Below are 22,247 nucleotides of genomic sequence, written 5' to 3'. Positions count from 1 at the left end.
GTTTGCAATTCACGTGTTTTAAAATCACAATTTATAAGATTGAATATGTCCTAAAATGTGTAATATACGTAGTGATGAGTCAGAAGCAATTGACATTATGGACCATAACATAACGTAAGAGATAAATTGTTTATCCATAATTTCAAATACCTACATTAATCATTAATTTCATTCAAATTTATTAACACGCAAACTTAAAAATGTACTAATTCATTAAAAAGTCACATTGCTTATAGGTAGTAAAATTTTAATAGGCGTACCCCAAGGGTCTATTTTGGGGCTTTTATTATTAACAAACTATATCTTAATTCTCAACTAACTTAATCATTTTTACCTATTTTTAGGTGTCGTAGCAGCATTATTAGTAGCCGTGGTCGCCGTAGCGGCCGACGATTCGTGTCCATCAGACTGGACCCAGGACAAACTTCTGGTTCATGATGATTGCAACAAGTTCTACATGTGCAGATTTGGTGAACCCGTTGAGATGACCTGCTGGGGAGACCTTTTCTTCAACATTCATACCTGGGAGTGCGACTGGCCCTCGGAAGTAGAATGCGGTGACAGGAAAATTCCTGGACAAGAGCCTACGACTACTGCTGAGCCAGAAACAGAGCCGACCACCCCTGAGCCCACCACTGCTGAGCCTACCACCGAAGAACCTACAACTGCAGAGCCTACCACCGCAGAACCTACCACCTTAGAACCAACAACTGTTGAGCCTACTACCGAAGAACCTACCACTGTAGAACCAACAACTGTTGAGCCTACTACCGAAGAACCTACAACTGTAGAGCCTACAACCGAAGAACCTACAACTTCTGAGCCTACTACTGAAGAACCTACCACCGTAGAACTAACAACTGTTGAGCCTACCACCGAAGAACCTACAACTGCTGAGCCTACCACCGAAGAACCTACGACTGCTGAACCTACAACTGCCGAGCCGACCACCACGGAACCCACGACGGAAGAACCCGCAACACCCGCGCCTGGGTTCCTCGAGAACGGTTGCCCCGTGGACCCCCACATCCACTGGCTACTGCCTGTGGAGGGAGACTGCAACGGGTTCTACTACTGCGTGTGGGGAGAACTGGTGCTGAGGGAATGCGCGCCCGTCCTACACTTCAATAGAGAACTTCAGGTAAGTAATTCAATCATTTTACTAAAGTTACTGATCAATGTTCCCATCTGATATTAAGTACCTATTAGAAAATTTGGATTGTTAATTTTAAATGCATTTTTAGGCTCTTCCATTTGAGAAAAAATATCTTCTTGTTATGTTGTTATGTAAGAATATCGTATATGTTAACACTTTCGCAACCAGGCAAAATTTCAAACAATACCCCAGAAACCGACAGTACTCGCTAGTCGGGCAACGACGTGCAACTCAATGACGCACGCCGCGAACCCGCTAGTCGGGCAAGCGGCGGACGCTCAGGGCTGTGCCAAGTAACTTTCGTATAAGTACGTGGATAAAATTAAATCTGCTGTCTCATCTGTTTAGGCTCTCCGTTTTATCAATTATCACAATGCATTCAGGGGGGCAGTAGGAAATGAATAAAATCACACAAAGCCAAATCATCAACAGGCAAAACCACAAAGTCCAGTAAGAAAGCAGAAATCACAGTTGTCCAAAAAACAAGCCGAGTCGTCAAAATGAAAATTAACACAACACAACAACGCCCGAAGCACATCACAAACCATTACGAAATGGCTCCGATTGCAATTTTACACCGAGACCGGGTTGAAAAAAAACCCGGGTCGCAAACTTCAAATAGAGAAGGGATGGTAAACAACATCTCCAGGGTTAAGTGTATGATCACAGTAACTACATTCTTTTGTCAAAGAAGTTGCGACTTTATTGTATGTGTACGAACGTACTAATTATCGTAACTATTCAAAGCTACTTGTTACGTTTTGCTTCCACGCAGTTGCAGTGCAGTGCTGTTTTATGATGACTGACCTATTGTCTTTTTCTGAGAACTGCCGCTTAGAAGTTAGAATGTTGTTAGGTACTTAGTTGAATTTCTTGGTTTATTTTTCTCCGAATTTTGTTTCACAAAAATCATCCTATGAGTACTCATGAAATAGATGTATACCTATACTTACTAAATATTCGTAAACACAAATTAGGTTGTACGATTTACGAAAATTCTAACTCCTATTGATACATACCCGTGTATGCAATTTCACATAACCAACTAATAAGAATTTTTATTCTGTAATCGCATTAGGTAAAGTAAATAAAAATACAAAGTGAAGTAATAAAATATAATAATCAACTGTACCAACTTTTCGACCACATAATAATCAGAAGACTTACAATTTTTTCTGTTAGTGGCAGTGGCAGCCCTGAGATAGTGAAGATGCAATGCTTGCCCGCCTGTCGGGGTGTCGGGCACTTCGGCGTCGCGTGTAGGTTTATAGCTCTTGCCCGACTAGCGGGTATGCCGGCATCTGAGTAAAGTTTACGAGTGCCCGAGAGTCGGGTACGCGGTGTCGAATGTGTTAAGGATGACTCACATTAGACCGAGCCGTGTCCGGGCCGGAGCTTCCGGTGCTTACTTATCTATGACATGACAGGCGATCACGTGATGCTTTCCATAGAAAACGATGCGCCGGAAGTTCCGGCCCGGACACGGCCCGGTCTAACGTAAGTTATCCTTTATTCGTAGGGTCGGTACTCGTTTTACTCGTTTAATACTTATTATAAAATTCGATATCAACTTCGACATTCATGTCTTGCCTCGTGCCGTCAACCAAACAAATTGTTTTCTAAAAATGTTAGACACCTACATAGTACATTTCTAAAATTTTATTCGTTCTGAAATTTAACGAGACAAAAGAAATATTACTATGTTTTAAGAATAGTTCAAATTCCATTGAAACAGTGTACAAGGCTAGGTAAGATGTCTCTTCATCCATAGATCCATAACTGTAGAGTCCAGGATTTGTGGGATGGAATGATTAGGTACCTAAAAGTGTATTTTTTTAAATAATTTACAATCATACGTATGGAGATCGTCTACTTACTGAATTCAATTTTTTTCAGGTTTGTGACTGGCCCGAAAACGCTGGCTGCGCCACATCGCTGAATAAACACAACATCGGCCAATACTTTCAACGTTTTTAGATCCACCTAAAACTTTGAGGTGTACACCAAATTGCCGAACAAGTACACAATTACGTAACAACCGCCTTCCGAATAGAAGCTAATGTGAAAAATATTCTCAAAATAAATAATTCTAGGTAAAAAAATATTTATAAATAATAATAAAACACCTTTTCAGAAAACCGTTATGTGTTTGGTTTATATAAGTACTTTCAAACTTTCATGTGTGTACCTTTCGAGATTGTTTTTGTTATTTTCTTAACTAATGGTTCCCTGCGATCTCGAAAAATTATCTCCTTGTTGGGATAGCCTTACTTCTTTTGGTTTCGGTTGGGTAAGGGGAGAACACGATCTGTTATTGTGAACGAGTAAAAATAGCGAACAAAAAATGTGAAATCCTTATTAGGGTGGTTCACGTTTGTATGGGAAAAATTCAAACTCTGGCTAGAAGAAGCGGCACCCTCTCATTTTGTTACACTTGTTCTGTTGACTAAATATGCCAAGTTTTGTAATATTATCTCAACTACAAGGGGGTGCTCAAACACTTTGAAATTTTTCAAAGTTGTATGAAATCCAAAAAAATCAAGTTATTATTTTTTTGAGTTTTATGTAAGTAGTAGTTTTCACATTATTTGAAAGTGTTATTTTATTTATTTGGTGAAAAACCATTTTTATTTCTATTTTTTATGATTTTTTTAAGTGAAATTCTAAAAATCTTACTTTTGAAAAATTATAAAAAATAGAAATAAAAATGTTTTTCTACTTAAAAACTTATTAATCACATGTGCAAGTAATGTAAAAACAGATACTTAAATAAAATTCTGAATAATAAATACTTGTTACACAATAATACAAAATCTTCAAAGTGGTTGAGCACCCCCTTGTAGTTGAGATAAAATTACGAAACTTGGTGTATTTTATCAGCATAATAAGTGTAACAAAATAAGGGGGTGCCCCGTCGGAAACTAAAAAAAAATGTTTTTTGAACCACCCTAATCCTTATAGTGAATAAGTATAATCCTCCTCATCGTTTTTGATGACGGCAACCCTAATGGACGTTCCAACGTCCAGTAGGGCTTGATGCTAGACAACGCGCGTTGTCTAGCATCAAGCCCTAATGCGGCTGGCCAGGCCGAACTTGCTCTTAAATACTCTATTCAATAGAGTCTATTGCACGCGTGACAATAACGTTGGCCAGCTATGTACGTTGAATAAGTACAATGACAATGATATGTGTGTGTGATTTTGTAATGTGAATCTATCGCTTTTTCATTCAAGCCGAGCTATAGCCTAGGGAGGTCCGAAGTAGGTACTTCGAATTTTATAAATCAAAATTAAGTATTGTATTACATCAGATTCAGATTCAGATCATTTATTCGTACTTAAATATAATATATTTATAAGTCACGTAATTAAGTATACCTTATCAAGTTACAACTGGTGACTGAAGAGCTGGCGGCTACGTACACAACGTATCAGCATTGCGATACAGCGAGGAAATGCCGCCAGCATCCTTGGTACAAATGGTACAATGCCTCAATGGCCTATTTTAGATTTAAGCAAGTTATTAATTTCGTTTAGTAGTACCATCACTTTTTATATCTTGTATGTAAATAAATTACCTATTGATTCCTATCAAACTTGATGTAACTACATTATGTATTATATCTAGATTGAAGATAGATGAACCATCATCGAATTGCGATGTTTGCAGTAGCCACCCTGAAGCTTACAGACTTAGTGCCCGGGCCGAGGCGTCCAACATGTAATTTTCTATGACGGCTGATCGGTGATCACGTCCGTAGAAAACAAAGCGCCGAAAACTCCGGCTCGGTCCCGGCCCGTTCTAGCGTGAGCCAACCTTTACTGTGCCATCTCCTCATTGTTTTTAACGCGTTTCCTCCATTTCGGAACCGCATAGTAATATTAATTAGGTACCTACCTTGTTAAGCGTTGATATCATCGCTGAACTACATATAAATCTTATAATCGTCAAGTACCCACTTACGTGGAAAGCCATATAAAACATCCGGTCTCAAATCACGTCAAGTTTGTTTCTATTAACAAACCAGACCGACGAACGAAAAATGAAGGGTAAATATTAGTGTAAATATTCTTATTATTTAAAATGTGATTTATACCTCTACTATTCATTCGTTCTTTTAAAATTAAATGGCTTCAGTCCAGACTCCAGTGGGACTATTTCGCCAGTGTCAGTATTAGGAGTTAGTAGGACTATTGGCCGTTAACTCCAAAATAGTGGTTAAATGCGTTTCAAGATTAATTCTCATCACATTAATTTACTGTATAATATGCCATCGATATTACACTTTAAACAATATAAAAGAGCAAAAAAACAAAGGAGTTAATCACGAGGCGTGACTATCTAAGTAGATGGCGCTCGAACTGGAATGAAATATACCTCTATAAACCTTCCAAATTTCCAAGAAGGTAGTCTTAATTTCCCGATTTGTCAAAGACGTCCGGGCATATTTGGATTTTGATTGTGTGACAGTCAGACATATTCTGGTGATAGGATCCTGGAGAATTCCACCGAATCGAATCGATGGATCGATCGAATATTATAAGCTCACGGCACACTGTGATTTGACTCATGCATTAAACTGTTACTTTGCTTTCGGAAAGCGGGCCGGCCTGATTTTCATTTTAACGTAGACTGAATATTTAGCTAGATTTATTATATAGATATATTTTCCTGTGCGTCAGTTGACCAAATTTATCTAAGTATCTATCTCTTTTTCATCCAAGAAAGTTACAATCCAAAAAAACTCTTTGATTGTTACATAAAAGATAATTGTGTCGCTTAACTTCAATCTCGGGTAAATCCATTCGACCCTCTCAGCAAATATCTACCCTATTTCCTTTTCTTAATACCAAAATGGCATAATTTGACAGATGGATTTACCCGTGTTTGAAGTTAAGCTACTCAATTTAAGTTCCAAAGATAAAGTTTTTCATAGAAAGAATACAGAATGGGTAACTAACTTGTTGCTTTCATCAACTTTTTAGCCGTCATAGCAGCCTTATTAGTGGCTGTGGTGGCCGTTGCGGCCGAGGAGTCATGTCCGTCCGACTGGTGGGCAAATGATAAACTTCTGGCCCACGAAGACTGCCAAAAATTCTATATGTGCTCATTAGGCAAACCAGTAGAGATGACCTGCTGCTGCGACCTTTACTTCAACATTGAAACCGGACAGTGTGACTGGCAGTATAATGTAGACTGTGGTGATAGAAACATTCCAGGAGAAGATGCTACGCGTACGCTTGAGCTAGAAATAGATCCTACCACTTTAGAATCTACTACCACTGACCCTACAACTGCTGAGTCAACTACTCCTGAGCCAACGACTACGGAACCCGCCACTTCAGAACCCACAACCCCTGAACCTACTACAACGGAACCTGCCACTTCAGAACCTACAACCCCTGAACCAACGACAACGCAATCCACCACCCCTGAACCTACTACAACGGAACCTATCACTTCAGAACCTACAACCCCTGAACCAACGACAACGCAATCCATCACCCTAGAACCCACAACCGCTGAACTAACGACAACGGAACCCACAACCCCTGAACCAACGACAACGCAATCCACCACCCCAGAACCCACAACCCCTGAACCTACTACAACGGAACCTACCACTTCAGAACCTACAACCCCTGAACCAACGACAACGCAATCCACCACCCTAGAACCCACAACTCCTGAACCAACGACAACGCAATCCATCACCCCAGAACCCACAAACCCTGAACCAACGACAACGGAACCCACCACTCCAGAACCCACAACCCCTGCACCTACAACAACAGAACTCACCACTCCAGAACCCACAACCCCTGCACCTACGACAACGGAACCCACCACTTCAGTACCCACAACCCCTGCACCTACGACAACGGAAGCCACCACCCCAGAACTCACAACCCCTGCACCTACGACAACGGAACCCACTACTCCAGAACCCACAACCCCTGCATCTACGACCACGGAACCCACCACCCCAGAATCAACAATCACCGAGCCTACAACCCCTGCACCTACCACCGTGAAACCCACAACACCTGCGCCCGGGTGGCTCGCGAACGGTTGCCCCGTGGACCCCCACATCCACTGGCTGCTACCTGTGGAGGGAGACTGCAACGGGTTCTACTACTGTGTGTGGGGAGAACTGGTGCTGAGGGCCTGCCCGCCCACTCTTCACTTCAATAAGGATCTCCAGGTAAGCTTTACAATGGTGGCTGAAATGGTCAGCAGCACTATTGACCCACGCTTTGCCGTTCAACTTGGATATATCAATTAGATTTGATAAATTAGATTTCAAGTGTGCTTACTTAATTCGTACATTATTTCTAGGTCTGCGACTGGCCAGCAAACGCTGGTTGCAACTCTTCTGTACCTACAACAACACAACCCACCACTCCAGAACCTAATGCCACTACGCCCACAACCCCTAAAGATACCACCGTGAAACCCACAACACCCACGTCTGGGTTCCTTGAGAACGGTTGTCCTACGAACCCCCACATCCACTGGCTACTACCTGTGGAGGGAGACTGCAACGGGTTCTACTACTGCGTGTGGGGAGAGCTAGTCCTGCGAGCCTGCCCGCCCACTCTGCACTTCAATAAGGATCTCCAGGTAAGCTTTGCGATGGTGGATGAAATATGACCGTCAGCTCTATTGACCCTCAGGTCAATACAGCTACATTAGATTTTAATCTGAAGTGTACTTACGTTATCCGTACATTATTTCCAGGTATGCGATTGGCCTGCAAACGCTGGTTGCAACTCTTCTGAACCTCCAACTGAAACGGTACCTACCACTCCAGAACCTACGACCACTGAACCTACGACCACTGAACCTACAACCACCCAACCCACAACCCCTGCACCTACGACAACGCAAGCCAACACCCCAGAACCCACAACCCCTTCACCTACGACAACGGAACCCACCACCCCAGAACCCACAACCCCTGCATCTACGACCACGGAACCCACCACCCCGGAATCCACAACCCCTGCATCTACGACCGCGGAACCCACCACCCCAGAACCCACAACCCCTGCACCTACGACAATGGAACCCACCACCTCAGAACCCACAACCCCTGCATCTACGACCACGGAACCCACCACCCCAGAATCCACAACCCCTGCATCTACGACCGTAAAACCCACAACACTGGCGCCTGGGTGGCTCGAGAACGGTTGCCCCGTGGACCCCCACATCCACTGGCTGCTGCCTGTAGAGGGAGACTGCAACGGGTTCTACTACTGCGTGTGGGGAGAACTGGTCCTGAGAGCCTGCCCGCCCACCCTGCACTTTAATAAGGATATCCAGGTATGCTTTGCTATGTTGGCTGAAATAGCTGGATCTTAGAAAAATGGACAGACTATACTTACACACTTTAACTGAAATGACCGTTTGCTCTATTTACCCTCGTTTAACCTTTTTTTTTGTCCAAGCGATGTGATAATTGTGTTAATAGTTTTTAATGACTAGTAAAGAAATTGCAGGCGACAGCTAAATTTATACGAGTTAATCAATGAATGAATAAAATAATTATATTTATGGATTTATAGATTTGAATTAGTCTGCTTAAATTATTTGTAAATTATTTCCAGGTCTGCGACTGGCCCGCAAACGCGGGATGCAATTCTTCTGTACCTACAACAACACGACCCACCACTCTGGAACCTTATTCTACTACGCCTACAACTCCTAAAGATACCACCGTGAAACCAACAACACCCACGTCTGGGTGGCTCGAGAACGGTTGTCCTACGAATCCCCACATCCACTGGCTGCTACCTGTAGAGGGAGATTGCAACGGGTTCTACTACTGCGTGTGGGGAGAACTGGTGCTGCGAGCCTGCCCGCCCACTCTGCACTTCAATAAGGACCTCCAGGTAAGCTTTGCGATGGTGGATGATATGGCCGTCAACTCTATTGACCTACTGGTATTTCTCAATCGTAGGGAATTTTGTCAATCCTGTTTTTGAAAATTAAAAAATGGCGAAGCTTACCATATGGTGGTTTACTAGGTTTATATCTCACAGAGCCACTAGTAGAGTTAGACCAAGATAAGTCTGCAACGATTTTGATAGCACACGTAGTGCAAGTGTTATTTTAAACTTCAATTTTCAAACTTCTATTAAATTATGACGTATAAGCAGCTCGTGTCCATGCAGTCGGTAATCTTTTCAATTTTGCCTTTAATGTAAATTTTTTTAGGTACCTATTATTGCTCGCTGACGATTCTCTTTGATATATATTTTTCAAATTCAACTCCAAGGGGAGTGTAATTTGGGTTGACAGTTTTTAACTACTGCTAGGATGTTGTGGCAGCCAGAGCCTAATATATTAATGAATCAATGATTAATTAGATTTCAAGTGTACTGACGTTATTCGTACATTATTTCCAGGTGTGCGACTGGCCCGCAAACGCTGGTTGCAACTCTTCTGAACCTCCAACACCTACAACCACCCAACCCACAACCCCAGCACCTACGACAACGGAAGCCACCACCCCAGAACCGACAACCCCTGCATTTACGACCACGGAACCCACCACCCCAGAATCCACCACCCCTGCATCTACGACCACGGAACCTACAACCCCAGAATCCACAACTCCTGCATCTACGACCACGGAACCCACCACCCCAGAACCTACAACTGCCGAGCCCACAACCCCTGCACCTACCACCGTGAAACCCACAACACCCGCGCCTGGGTGGCTCGAGAACGGTTGCCCCGTGGACCCCCACATCCACTGGCTGCTGCCTGTAGAGGGAGACTGCAACGGGTTCTACTACTGCGTGTGGGGAGAACTGGTCCTGAGAGCCTGTCCGCCCACCCTGCACTTTAATAAGGATATCCAGGTATGCTTTCCTATGTTGGCTGAAATAGCTGGATCTTAGAAAAACGGACAGACTATACTTACACACTTTAACTGAAATTACCTTTTCTTTTGTCCAAGCGATGTGATAATTGTGTTAATAGTTTTTAACGACTAGTAAAGAAATTGCAGGCGACAGCTAAAATTATACGAATTGATCAATGAATAAAGAGAAAATAGTTATTTACGATACTAGTGCAAAAAAGAGGAAATACCAAACGAGTGGTGATAAATTAAAACACGACCGAAGGGAGTGTTTTAAATCGATACGAGTTGCGAATTAATACCTATTCGCACGTATATCGTACAATGTTTTAGAGTACATAAGTATGGCTCTTTAAACTTTTGACATACGCACGGAAAGTACTCTTTCCCGCACTAGTACTGTAAATTATATTTATGGGTTTATGGATTTGAATTAGTCTGCTTAAATTATAAGTAAATTATTTCCAGGTCTGCGACTGGCCCGCAAACGCGGGTTGCAATTCTTCTGTACCTACGACAACACAACCTACCACTCTAGAACCTAATGCCACTACGCCCACAACCCCTAAAGATACTACGGTGAAACCCACAACACCCACGTCTGGGTGGCTCGAGAACGGTTGTCCTACGAACCCCCACATCCACTGGCTGCTACCTGTGGAGGGAGACTGCAACGGGTTCTACTACTGCGTGTGGGGAGAACTGGTGCTTAGGACCTGCCCGCCCACTCTGCACTTCAATAAGGAACTCCAGGTACGCTTGTTTGGTTGCTGAAGTAGCTGTCAGCTCTATTGACCCATCCTTCGCCTTGAACGGCTTGATATATAAATAATAAGGAATAATTTGTCGATCCTATTATGGATGGCTTTATCCACGTGACAAAATATCTGTCACTTTTTAACACATTCAACACCAAGAACCCGACTGTCGGGTACACTGTTCGTAGCGACTACGCGCTACATACGACGAAACCGTGGCTACGCGCTACGAGCGTAACCCGTAGCACTTAGTGGTATTGAATGTGTTAACAGAGCGCGATTGAAAGTGACGGATAGCGTTTTAGCGTAGACAAGAACGACCATCATATCCGTACTGGTTTTAAAAGGAATAATTTGTCGATCCTGGTTTTTATTCTTAGGTACATCTCACAGAGCCACTATACAGGGTGATTCATGAGACGTGAGCAGGACTAATCCTGCACACTCAGTAACTGATAATTGATCGATCACCGTCGTATTTAGGTGAAACAGCCAGATGTTTTCCTATTTTTTAACTTTTTGGTGAGGGCAAATTTAATCCTCTACAATCATGGTCACCCTACAAGATCTAATTAATAAGCATAAAACCTCTTTAATTTTTGATTACGAAGAAAATAAACGGTCAAACTTGAGTGAGATACGAGTTTTCAAAAGTAACCAGACCGCGATGACAGTGGTGACATTCAATTTGACACAGAATATCGGTAGTTTAGTATTCTAATTTTAGGGTGACCACGCATGTCGTAAATAAATTAATAACTTTTTTTTTCAACACGACTAGAAAATTAACGTTAACCTCACTAATACTGATACGAAAGTGTTGCTTATAATCTACGAAATGCGCAGTATTAGTCCTGCTCACGTCTCCTGAATCACCCTGTATAGTGTCAACATTTATAACTTAAAAAAGATTTTTAGAATGGTAGAATGGTAATTTATAAAAGGGTCATTCTCAAAAATACGTTTGCTGTCTAATTGCCGCTACCCATACAAAATGTATGAAAAGAATCGTGGGAATTATACTTCGTTTTTTTAGGATTAGAAAAAGACTACGCGATTTGACGTGTCTTTTAATTTAAAAAACGCTTTTTTTTTTATCAGTAACTAGGTATCACTTAAATGTAGGTAAGCAAAAGAACGTAAATAATCGTATATGCATATGATTCATAATTGTTACATATTTGCCGTGACTTATTTTTCAATAGTGTTTTTCAATTTAAAAAAAAACACGTCAAGATGGTTTACCTTTTTTCTAATGCTAAAAAAACTAACTATAGAAGCAACCGCATGAACTACAGACATATATATTCTCAGAGAATGACCTAAAAGAGTTCTTTCCGTTATGCAATGTACAAGTCCTGAAAGAAAACATACAGCCTCACTAAACTGTTGAAGATAGGATATATATAGGAGTGTGAAATTCTAAATATTTATTTTTCAAATGATGTCTAAAGCTACTTTTTAGAAAGGATTTATTGAAATTCAATCCCAAGGGGGTTAACATTAGGATGGTAGTTTTTAAAACGACTAATACGAACGAAATACGAATACGAATTAACTACTTATTGAATAAAGAGATTATATTTATTGGATTTCAAATGTGTTTACTGTTTACTACGATTACGAATTACGTACATTATTTCTAGGTCTGCGACTGGCCCGCAAACGCTGGTTGCAACTTTTCTTTACCTACAACAACACAACCCACCACTCCAGAACCTAACGCCACTACACCCACAACCCCTACACCAACCACCGTCGAACCCACAACACCCGCGGCTGGGTTCCTCGCGAACGGTTGCCCCGTGGACCCCCACATCCACTGGCTGCTACCTGTAGAGGGAGACTGCAACGGGTTCTACTACTGCGTGTGGGGAGAACTAGTTCTGAGGGCCTGCCCGCCCACTCTGCACTTCAATAGGAGAATTCAAGTAAGCTATTTATTTACCGCTTTTTAGTGAAAACGTGTTTTCCCTAATTACAACTAGTTTTCCGTATCGCTTCAGTGAAAACGCATTTTCATTAGTTAAAACTATTTTTCCGTAAAGACTCGATGAAAACTAGTTTTAACTCGGATGTTTTTAGTCAAAACTGGTTTTAGCAAAGTGTCTTGGTGAAAACTAGTTTTGATTAATTGTTCAAATGTTTATTTCAGTGAAAACTAGTTTTGACTAGTCGATCTTTAGGTATAACACAAAAAAAGCTTTTTAGGTGCAACAAAAATGTATCTGACAATGCTTGGAACACAATTTTTAACTTCGTAAGTTCTTTGTTTGGAGTAGTTAGGAAGGAAGTGAACATATCAAAAGTCCTCGGCCGTAGCTTGAGCCGGGGTTAGAGGGGGTTTGAAAGTCCAACATTTCGGTTTTTCGCTTATATCTTAAAAACTATGCGTCTATTTGCTAAAACCCGGGCTCTTATAACTCACGTACTGTGAACCAACTGGTCAATTTGTTTTCAGGTTTGTGACTGGCCCACCGATGCTGGTTGCGTCACAGCGCTGAACAAACACAACATGGGACAATACTCTAGACTTTTTGCCACGGAACTTTTCAAGGGCATAACAAATTCAAGAATCTGAACGGATGCATAATTTCGAAAGCGACAAACGCTTTTCATTTCTTACATTAATTAGGTACCTGCATAAAATTACGAAATCGCGAAACAAATACAACGGATTAGGAAAGTGTTACTATTTGTTTTCTTTTACATCCCAGATGTTGTGTTGTTGTTTTCGCGATTCTATCTACCATTTAATGGTGAATCTTCTTCTTCCTCGCGTTATCCCGGCATTTTGCCACGGCTCATGGGAGCCTGGGGTCCGCTTGACAACTGAATTGCTTGAAGAATTGCCATCTGACCTTCCAACCCAGAGGGGAAACTAGGCCTTATTGGGATTAGTCCGGTTTCCTCACGATGTTTTCCTTCACCGAAAAGCGACTGGTAAATATCAAATGATGATATTTCGTAAATAAGTTCCGAAAAACTCATTGGTACGAGCCGGGGTTTGAACCCGCGACCTCCGGATTGCAAGTCGCACGCTCTTACCGCTAGGCCACCAGCGTTTCCCTTACCATTTAATGGTGAATACAATCGCGAATTTAAAATATTTGTTCCCTCATCTATCCACCCGTATTATCGCTCTATATGCAATAATATGCATTGTTAAGAAGCCTTTCACAATTTTGTTCCGTTCTTTCTGAATGAGAGTAGGGCACAACGCGAGCGCGACCAGTCGCTGGGTGTTAATGACGTTAGAACGTATCATTTTAAACTAAAGTGAATACCAAGCCCTTGACAAAATCACTCTAAATCACTCAATTTCATAATAATTATACGATAATAATATAGGTACCGGGTGTGGCCTGACATGAGCAAAAAAGTAGCTGTAGGCTGTACTCCTCATACTGACCATGCAACATTTGTTCAGCGACTTTTAAAAATAACTTGTGGTTTGTTTTTTAATACACTTTAAAGTTTATTCTACGACGCAATGTATTGCGGAGATGGACACAGCTCCATGTATCGCGCTCCACGTAGGTAGGTTATAAGTTTTTAAGTTTTATTTGTTAAATTTTATTTATTTATTTTATTTATTTAGAAACAAACAGTCTCGTATTGCTACATTGGATACAATTGCATTTAGTAATATTGTAGACTTACAGTTTCCTTAATTGGATTATATAAACCTAAACATTAAAATATGAAAGTGCATAAGAATTATGAATTATCTATATAAATCAAACATACTTAAACGGTGTATTAATGAACAGTGCCAGAAAACTTAAGTTATGTACATGTAATAACAATTATAATGCCTGTTAAATACATTGTAAAGATAATCGTTTGAAATTAGATAGTGTTTCATGAAAAATATCTACATTTTGAATCTTTTCATCATAAAGCCTGCACGCTCTCCTAATGAAACCGTGTTTTGCATATGAAGTACGACTACGGGGGATATGAAAGAGGGTTTTTTTTCTACAAGCTCGCTCACAACGCCGGGGTACTCTAAAAGAAAGAGAGTGTATTAACGAAGGGGCATCGATGATGTTATTAATAATTTTGTACAGGATCAAGACATCAATACGTTCGCGACGAGAACTTAATAAAGTAGTATTTTGTCTTCTCATGGAGGTTGTATAGTCTATGTATTTATGTCCAGTGCGATACTCAATTGCCTTGACAAACTTTCTCTGTACCTTCTCTATTTTATCACTGTGAATTTTGTAAAGTGGATTCCAAACGGCGCTAGCAAATTCTAACCTACTACGGACATAACTGTTAAATAATACTTTATAAGTTGACAATCTATTAAAAGGCTTTCCTACTCGTAATATAAATCCCAATTGCTTAAAAGATTTAGTTACTATGTTATCTATGTGTGGTACGAAGGTGAGTTTAGAGTCCATAATTACGCCGAGGTCACGGGTCTGGTTAACACGAGTCAGCTCTTTATTGCAGAGTGTGTACCTATTGTTTATGGATGTTCGCTTCCTACTGAAACTGATAATAAAGCATTTGTCTGGATTTAAAAATAATTTATTTGAGGTACAAAAAGCCTGAAAATTATTTAGGTCATTCTGCAAGGCAGTACAATCGTCCATATTTTTGATAACTCTAAATATCTTTGTGTCGTCGGCGTATAATAACATGTTTGAATTTAGTATACAATCTGTGATATCATTAATATACAGCACAAATAACAAAGGTCCCAAATGTGATCCCTGCGGTACACCGGAAGGTATAGGTCTGTAATAAGAAGCGTGTCCCTGCACAGCAACTGCTTGGGAACGATTCTCAACGTACGATTTTATCCAGCGGAACAAGTCGCCGTGTATACCAAATTGCCAGAGCTTCAAAAGTAGTTAATTTATGTTGTTTTGCACTAACACTAAATTTAAGTATGTACCAAACTTGTTACTAACATAATATGGGACTAGTCCTGAAATAAATATTATTCATTCATTCATTCATTGCGAATTTTGTTATGTTTAAGGCGTGACAAGCTACGTCAATCAGAATGATATGGCGTGGCGATGGCGTCCATTGAAGATAATATTTATTTTGTATGGAAAATACTTCATAATTTTTAAAAGTTATTGAACAAAAGTGTCACGGTTTGGGGAGTACAATCTATGTTTTAATTCTTTGCTCGTGTTACAGGCCACACCCGGTATACGAATATTATATTATATGCCTAAAATTAACCCAGTGATTTATGGTAAAACAAGTTGTAAATCGAACTCATTTCCTTAACTCACTGGATTTGATCAATCACCAAACTGGTCTAGTGAAACGACAACGCGAAGACTGATTAGGCCAGGCCTATTTCGTCATATCACTTGGCCAACCTAGAGATTTGATAAAATCACGGGATATTTCTAAGGAGTTCTTTGATTTGATATTAATTCTAGAGTGTTTTGTTTTTGCATTCAAAGTGAAATTTTGCAACCTGCGAAATGCTGCGAAAACCTGCGACCTAGCTCCGACTACGACTACTTACGTCGCTCGCAATTTCGTCCATCTTTCGTTTTCTTGAGCTTTTTACTTACAGCTCTCTACGTTAATTCATAAAAATGTTTTGTTATATGACGTTCATCTCTCCGCATCGTATAGTAAGGTAAACGTACTAATGCTTGACATGCTAATGCCCAATAGATGACACCTTGCTGTCACCTCTATTGACAATGACTTAAGTTTCAAGATGGCATGTACTGGGACCGCGTCGAGCACCAGTATGCCCATGCCTGTATAATATAGGATATAGGTTAAAAACTAACATTCAATTAAGGGCAGGCACAGAAAATCTGAAGATTATGGTATGAATATAATTATATATTTACAGTTTAACAGATAAATTTAGAATAAGTACCTATACAAATATTATATTACAAATAGTTTTGGCTCATACTTGTTACAGGAATTTATTTACTTCCTAACAAAGCGCAGATGTTTGTTGAGCGATGTAAAAGTGCGACGATTACCGCAGTCTACTAGTTCTGGCCAGTCACATTGGTCGGTATCAGGGTTGAAGACCAGATTTGGATTGCAATCAAGAATTACAGGCAAGCCGTCTCTACATACATAGTACTGGTTGCAGTTCTCATGGGCGACTAGAACACTATCCGAGCCCTCCTTGGCACAGATTTCAGGGGCATCGCTAGGATTTCCATTTCCACCACCGTTGTTATTGTTATTATTGCTGTCATTGTTTCCATCTTCATTGTCTGCTTCTTCGCTACTACTATCTTCTACACTCTTATCATTGCCATTGTCACCGTTACCACCTTGATTTCTGCCTTCGCAGTTCACGTTCTCTGGCCAGTCGCATTGCTCTTTTTCATAGTTATACAAAAGGTTTAATGGGCAATCGAACGCAACAGGTGATCCTCCCGAACATTCGTAGAACTGATTGCAGTTTTCGTGGGCTACTAGTACACCATCTGAACCTTTGCCAGCGCAGATTTCGCGAGCTTCGCTAGGGTTTCCATTTCCACCACCGTTGTTATTGTTACCATTATTGTCATTATTTCCGTCTTCGTTTTCTTCTTTGCTACTACTATCTTCGACATCGTCTTCCTTGTCTGCTTCTTCGCTCCTACTATCTTCGACACTCTTGTCATTGCCATTTTCGCCGTTACCACCTTGGTTTCTGCCTTCGCAGTTCACGTTCTCTGGCCAGTCGCATTGCTCTTTTTCATAGTTGTACAAAAGGTTTACTGGGCAGTCCAACGCAACAGGTAATCCTTCCGAACATTTGTAGAACTGATTGCAGTTCTCGTGGGCTACTAGTACACCATCTGAACCTTTGCCAGCGCAGATTTCGCGAGCTTCGCTAGGGTTTCCATTTCCACCACCGTTGTTATTGTTACCATTATTGTCATTATTGCCGTCTTCTTTGTCTGCTTCTTCGACACTCTTGTCGTTGCCATTTTCGCCGTTACCACCTTGGTTTCTGCCTTCGCAGTTCACGTTCTCTGGCCAGTCGCATTGCTCTTTTTCATAGTTGTACAAAAGGTTTACTGGGCAGTCCAACGCAACAGGTGATCCTTCCGAACATTTGTAGAACTGATTGCAGTTTTCGTGGGCTACTAGTACACCATCTGAACCTTTGCCAGCGCAGATTTCGCGAGCTTCGCTAGGGTTTCCATTTCCACCACCGTTGTTATTGTTACCATTATTGTCATTATTGCCGTCTTCTTTGTCTGCTTCTTCGACACTCTTGTCGTTGCCATTTTCGCCGTTACCACCTTGGTTTCTGCCTTCGCAGTTCACGTTCTCTGGCCAGTCGCATTGCTCTTTTTCATAGTTGTACAAAAGGTTTACTGGGCAGTCCAACGCAACAGGTGATCCTTCCGAACATTTGTAGAACTGATTACAGTTTTCATGGGCTACTAGTACACCGTCTGAACCTTCAGTAGCACAGATTTTGGAAGCTTCACTTGGGTTTCCGTTTCCACCACCGCTATTGTTACCGCTATCATTTCCACTCTCGTTGCTACTGGAGTTGCTCTCGCTAGTTTCACTGTCTTCATTGCTGCGTTCTCCATCGCTGTTGCTATTATTTCCAGACTCGCTACTGCCTCCACTAGCGTTGCTGTCGTTTCCAGCTTCTCCGCTACCATCTGGGGCTATTGGCCTATTGCCGCAGTCAACGTTGATTGCCCAGTCACACTCCTGTGTTTCCTCATTGAACAAAAGGTCTGAGGCACAAGGCCGCTCATAGAGTTCACCTTGGACGCATTGGTAGTACTTGTTGCAGTTGGGATGCGGTTTGAGGACGTCCACATAAGGGTTTATGGGACATCCGTTCTGGTTAAGTTCAGCACTAACAAGTGCTATAGCACAAAAAAGTGCTAGGACTGTGCCTGGAAGCAATAAGGTTTCTAATTAAATGAGTATACTAAACCAATAGGAAAACACTTAAACATGTGTGGATTTTAACAAAATTACTTCAAAAATTAAGCGGTAGTGGCCGAGTGGATATGACGTCCGACTTTCGATCCGGAGGTCGCGGGTTCAAATCCTGGCTCGTACCAATGAGTTTTTCGGAACTTACGTACGAAATATCATTTGATATTTACCACTAGCTTTTCGGTGAAGGAAAACATCGTGAGGAAACCTGCATACATCTGCGAAGAAATTCAAAGGTGTATGTGAAGTCCCCAATCCGCATTGGGCTAGCGTGGGGACTATAGCCCAAGCCCTCTCGCGCATGAGAGGAGGCCTGTGCCCAGCAGTGGGACGTATATACGTGTATTTTGTATGTATTAATTTTGTTGTTAATTCTCTTGTTATTCATGTTACCTGTCGTGATTGTTTCACCGGATGGTCTTATCGGAAGATCAGCGCTGGAAGTCGCCAGCAACATGCTGAGGTGAGACCATTTCGTGGCACTTTCTCTTTTTTATGTTTCTCTGTTTAGTATAAGTTTTTATTTTGTGTTTGTGCTCACGAATAAAATTATTTCTATTCTATTCTATTCTATTCTATATAGGCTGAAATTATTATTATTTTTTTATTACTTCAAAAATTAAAATGAGATGTACCGATGGCCAATCTAATTTATTAAAATAAATAAAGGTTTCGTGTGTGTAGGTACCTATTATAGCAAATTCAGAAGCGAAATCTTAGATCACCTAAAATTATTATTACGAGATTGTATAGTTTAATACCTAAACAGCATGGTTTCGAATGAGCAACAAGGGTTTTTTCGTAAAATACCATGAAACCGTCTATTTTTAACCTGTACTTATGGCAAATTTTCCCGTTAAAAAATCAAATTTATAAGAAATTAATTCGTCACTCAATTCTGAAAACAGCAAATGCTGTCGGCCAAGGGGCTGTCCATAAATTACGTCATCGATTTTTGACGATTTTTGACCCCCCCCCCCCTATAATCATCCAAAAATCATGCTTCAAATGACCCCATTTACTCCTACTTCATGCTACCGTCATCCGATGTCCAGACCCCCCCCCCCCCCCCTAATTTGAAATGACGTAATTTATGAATAGCCCCCAAGCAGCCATGACAAAGTAAGTTTTTAACTTATTTTGTACTAGTTACGTAAGTACTTAATAAAATAATTAGAAAAAACGTTGTCAACGTATTTTTGGGCCATCCTGTAGGTATACCTACCTACAGGAGCAGAGAAAGAGACAAAAGAACAAGAAAACTGACTTCAAAATGTGTATAGTAAAAGTTATGCCACTAAATGTTAATTTGGCATGAGACGACGGTGCTCTAGAATTAAATCGTCACTATCGAACTAACATGAAAGCTTGAATTTTTACAAGTTGAAGCGTTGGCATAACCAGGGGCCTATACCACGAAACTTTACAAGTGTACAATTCGACAATATTGTTAAATTGTAAACAAAAATAAGTATCACAATAATTTTACACATGTCACATGTACAAGTCTACGATTTACAAATATTTTGCATTTGAGGACCCGTAACTCAAAACATAGAGGGTATGTCAAGATAACATACCTACATAATTGTGCCAAATGTAAAATTGTATTTATTAAGTAATTGTATTATGCTCTTGACGCTCGCCGAGAGAATTGTCAACTTGTATTTACATTTCCACAAATATGTATACCTTCTTCTACAATTTGTTGCAACACAAAACTTTTACGTACAGTTGTCAATTACAAAATTGTCAAATTTTCCGGAAAATTGCTTGTAAATTGTAATATTTTGTGATACACGTAATTGTAGATTTGTCGCGACAGTTTACATTATTTGTATAAATTTTCTATTACAATTTTATCATTTGTAAATTTTGTGATATGCCCAGTTATACAGTAAATACATATTTGTAACTTGTCACTTGTAAATTGTAATTGTAAGTTTCGTGGTATAGGCCCCAGTTGAGTGTCTTAGGGGTCGTCCAGAAATCATGTGATCGTTTATAGGGGGGGTGGGGGCAAGAAAAATATCACGAATGATCACGATGGGGGAGGGGAGGTGAGAACAGATATCACCTGTATTTTTTTTTCAAAGCGGGAAATCCAAAAACAACAATATTAGTCAAAAATTTAATCAGATCAAATAATCCGCTCTATTTTATATGCGTATTTACCCAATAAAAAACATTCTATAATTATCACGTGATCTTGTGACAGGCGGGAGGGGGGGTTGCGTTAAAATAACCTAATATCACCAAGGGGGAGGGGTGAGTCAAAAATAGGCCAAATAGGTATGATCACATGATTTCTGGACGACCCCTTATATATACTACCGATCTATGAATTTTGAGCGCACTGTATAAGGGTCTCCCCAGATATGTCGACGCGCATTCGGCAAAATCCGACAGGAAAAAGCTTTATGTCCGCGCAATAAGAGCGAAAAAGCCGTCGTCCGGCTAGGCTCGCATCGTCCGGCGCCTGCCGACGCGTCGACGGCTTATTCGCTCTTATTGCGCGGACATAAAGCTTTTTCCTATCGGATTTTGCCGAATGCGCGTCGACATATCTGGGGAGACCCTAATGCTACGGGTGACGAGACTACTAGAAATAGCACACAAAAACTTACCTTTCATAATCTTGTTTTCTGTATGAATAGCTATTTCAGAGTCCTTTCAGATGTTAAAAATATTATGCAGCGATTTCGATGCGTATCAGCAATTTATACTTTTTTTGCCGCAGAAAGATTATCATCAATGGAAGATTACCAGAAACTGATGATGATCAATATCGGATCGATTAAGTGGTAGTCGTTGTTCGATCGATAATAATCCAGTAACTTTGTCGAATTTTGTAATGTGGCTCTTTTGCGTCAAATCCGGTAGTTCTGATTTTTTGCAGACTTATTTATGATGTTGGCCCAATGAATAATCCAAGTTTGTGACCTCGAGCGCCGAACGCAACTTTGTCAAAAATCTAAAAAAACCGCGAAAATTTCGGTTTTCGGAATCGCCCAAATCTAAACAAAATCTGAAATTTTTGCGATTTTTTAGATTTTCGACAAAGTTGCGTTCGGCGCACGAGGTCTCAAACTAATCCTAAATCCAGGTAAACAATGGAAAATTGATATTATTCATGCCTTTAAAATACTTACTATTCTATGATCTATGACTAATTACCAGTAGGTACCTAATTTACAAAAGATTCGTCGCCTGCTGAATCATTCAATCATATTAATTAACATCAATACAATATGTAGGGTAACCGGCCCTATGAGACACCGAAATTCCTCTTCTCCATCCTGCCATTTGTAAAGTTACCTAGTAAAAAGATAGATTTTAGAGGATTTTTTTTGTGTTGCAAAAATAAATATCGAACTTGACGGTAAGGTAAACGTACTGGTGCTCGACGCGGTCCCAGTACATGTCATCTTGAAACTTAAGTCATTTTCAAAAGAGGTGACAGCACGGTGCCATCTATTGGGCATTAGCATGTCGAGCACTAGTACGTTTAGCTTAATTATTAGGGCGAGCGAAGCGAGC

The 22,247-nt window shown here is 40.6% G+C and overlaps 2 protein-coding genes across 2 annotated transcripts; one reads left to right on the top strand and one right to left on the bottom strand.

Annotated features, from left to right (window-relative positions):
• Positions 1-322: 322 nt before the first annotated feature.
• On the top strand, positions 323-13,482 carry LOC134798968 (mucin-2-like; the record flags this gene model as incomplete). The annotated part of the gene is made up of 10 exons (XM_063771394.1): positions 323-1,141; positions 2,892-2,904; positions 6,143-7,362; positions 7,497-7,781; positions 7,899-8,486; positions 8,771-9,055; positions 9,572-10,030; positions 10,501-10,785; positions 12,437-12,721; positions 13,252-13,482. Coding segments are annotated over 10 exons (4,359 nt in total), but the record flags the coding sequence as incomplete, so codon positions are not given.
• A 3,215-nt stretch (positions 13,483-16,697) lies between these two features.
• On the bottom strand, positions 16,698-21,389 carry LOC134798677 (chondroitin proteoglycan-2). Its single transcript, XM_063771047.1, has 2 exons — positions 21,335-21,389; positions 16,698-18,661 (listed from the first exon to the last, which is right to left on the bottom strand). The coding sequence occupies exons 1-2, from the start codon at positions 21,339-21,341 to the stop codon at positions 16,722-16,724; spliced, it is 1,947 nt and encodes a 648-aa protein (XP_063627117.1). The 5' UTR covers positions 21,342-21,389; the 3' UTR covers positions 16,698-16,721.
• Between the last annotated feature and the right edge of the window lie 858 nt (positions 21,390-22,247).

This window comes from Cydia splendana, chromosome 17 (genome assembly GCF_910591565.1).
Source record: "Cydia splendana chromosome 17, ilCydSple1.2, whole genome shotgun sequence".
In the NCBI taxonomy this organism is placed as follows: Eukaryota; Metazoa; Arthropoda; class Insecta; order Lepidoptera; family Tortricidae; genus Cydia; species Cydia splendana.
The sequence above is the reverse complement of the archived record's forward strand: the minus strand, read 5'-3'. Positions and strand labels throughout refer to the sequence as shown.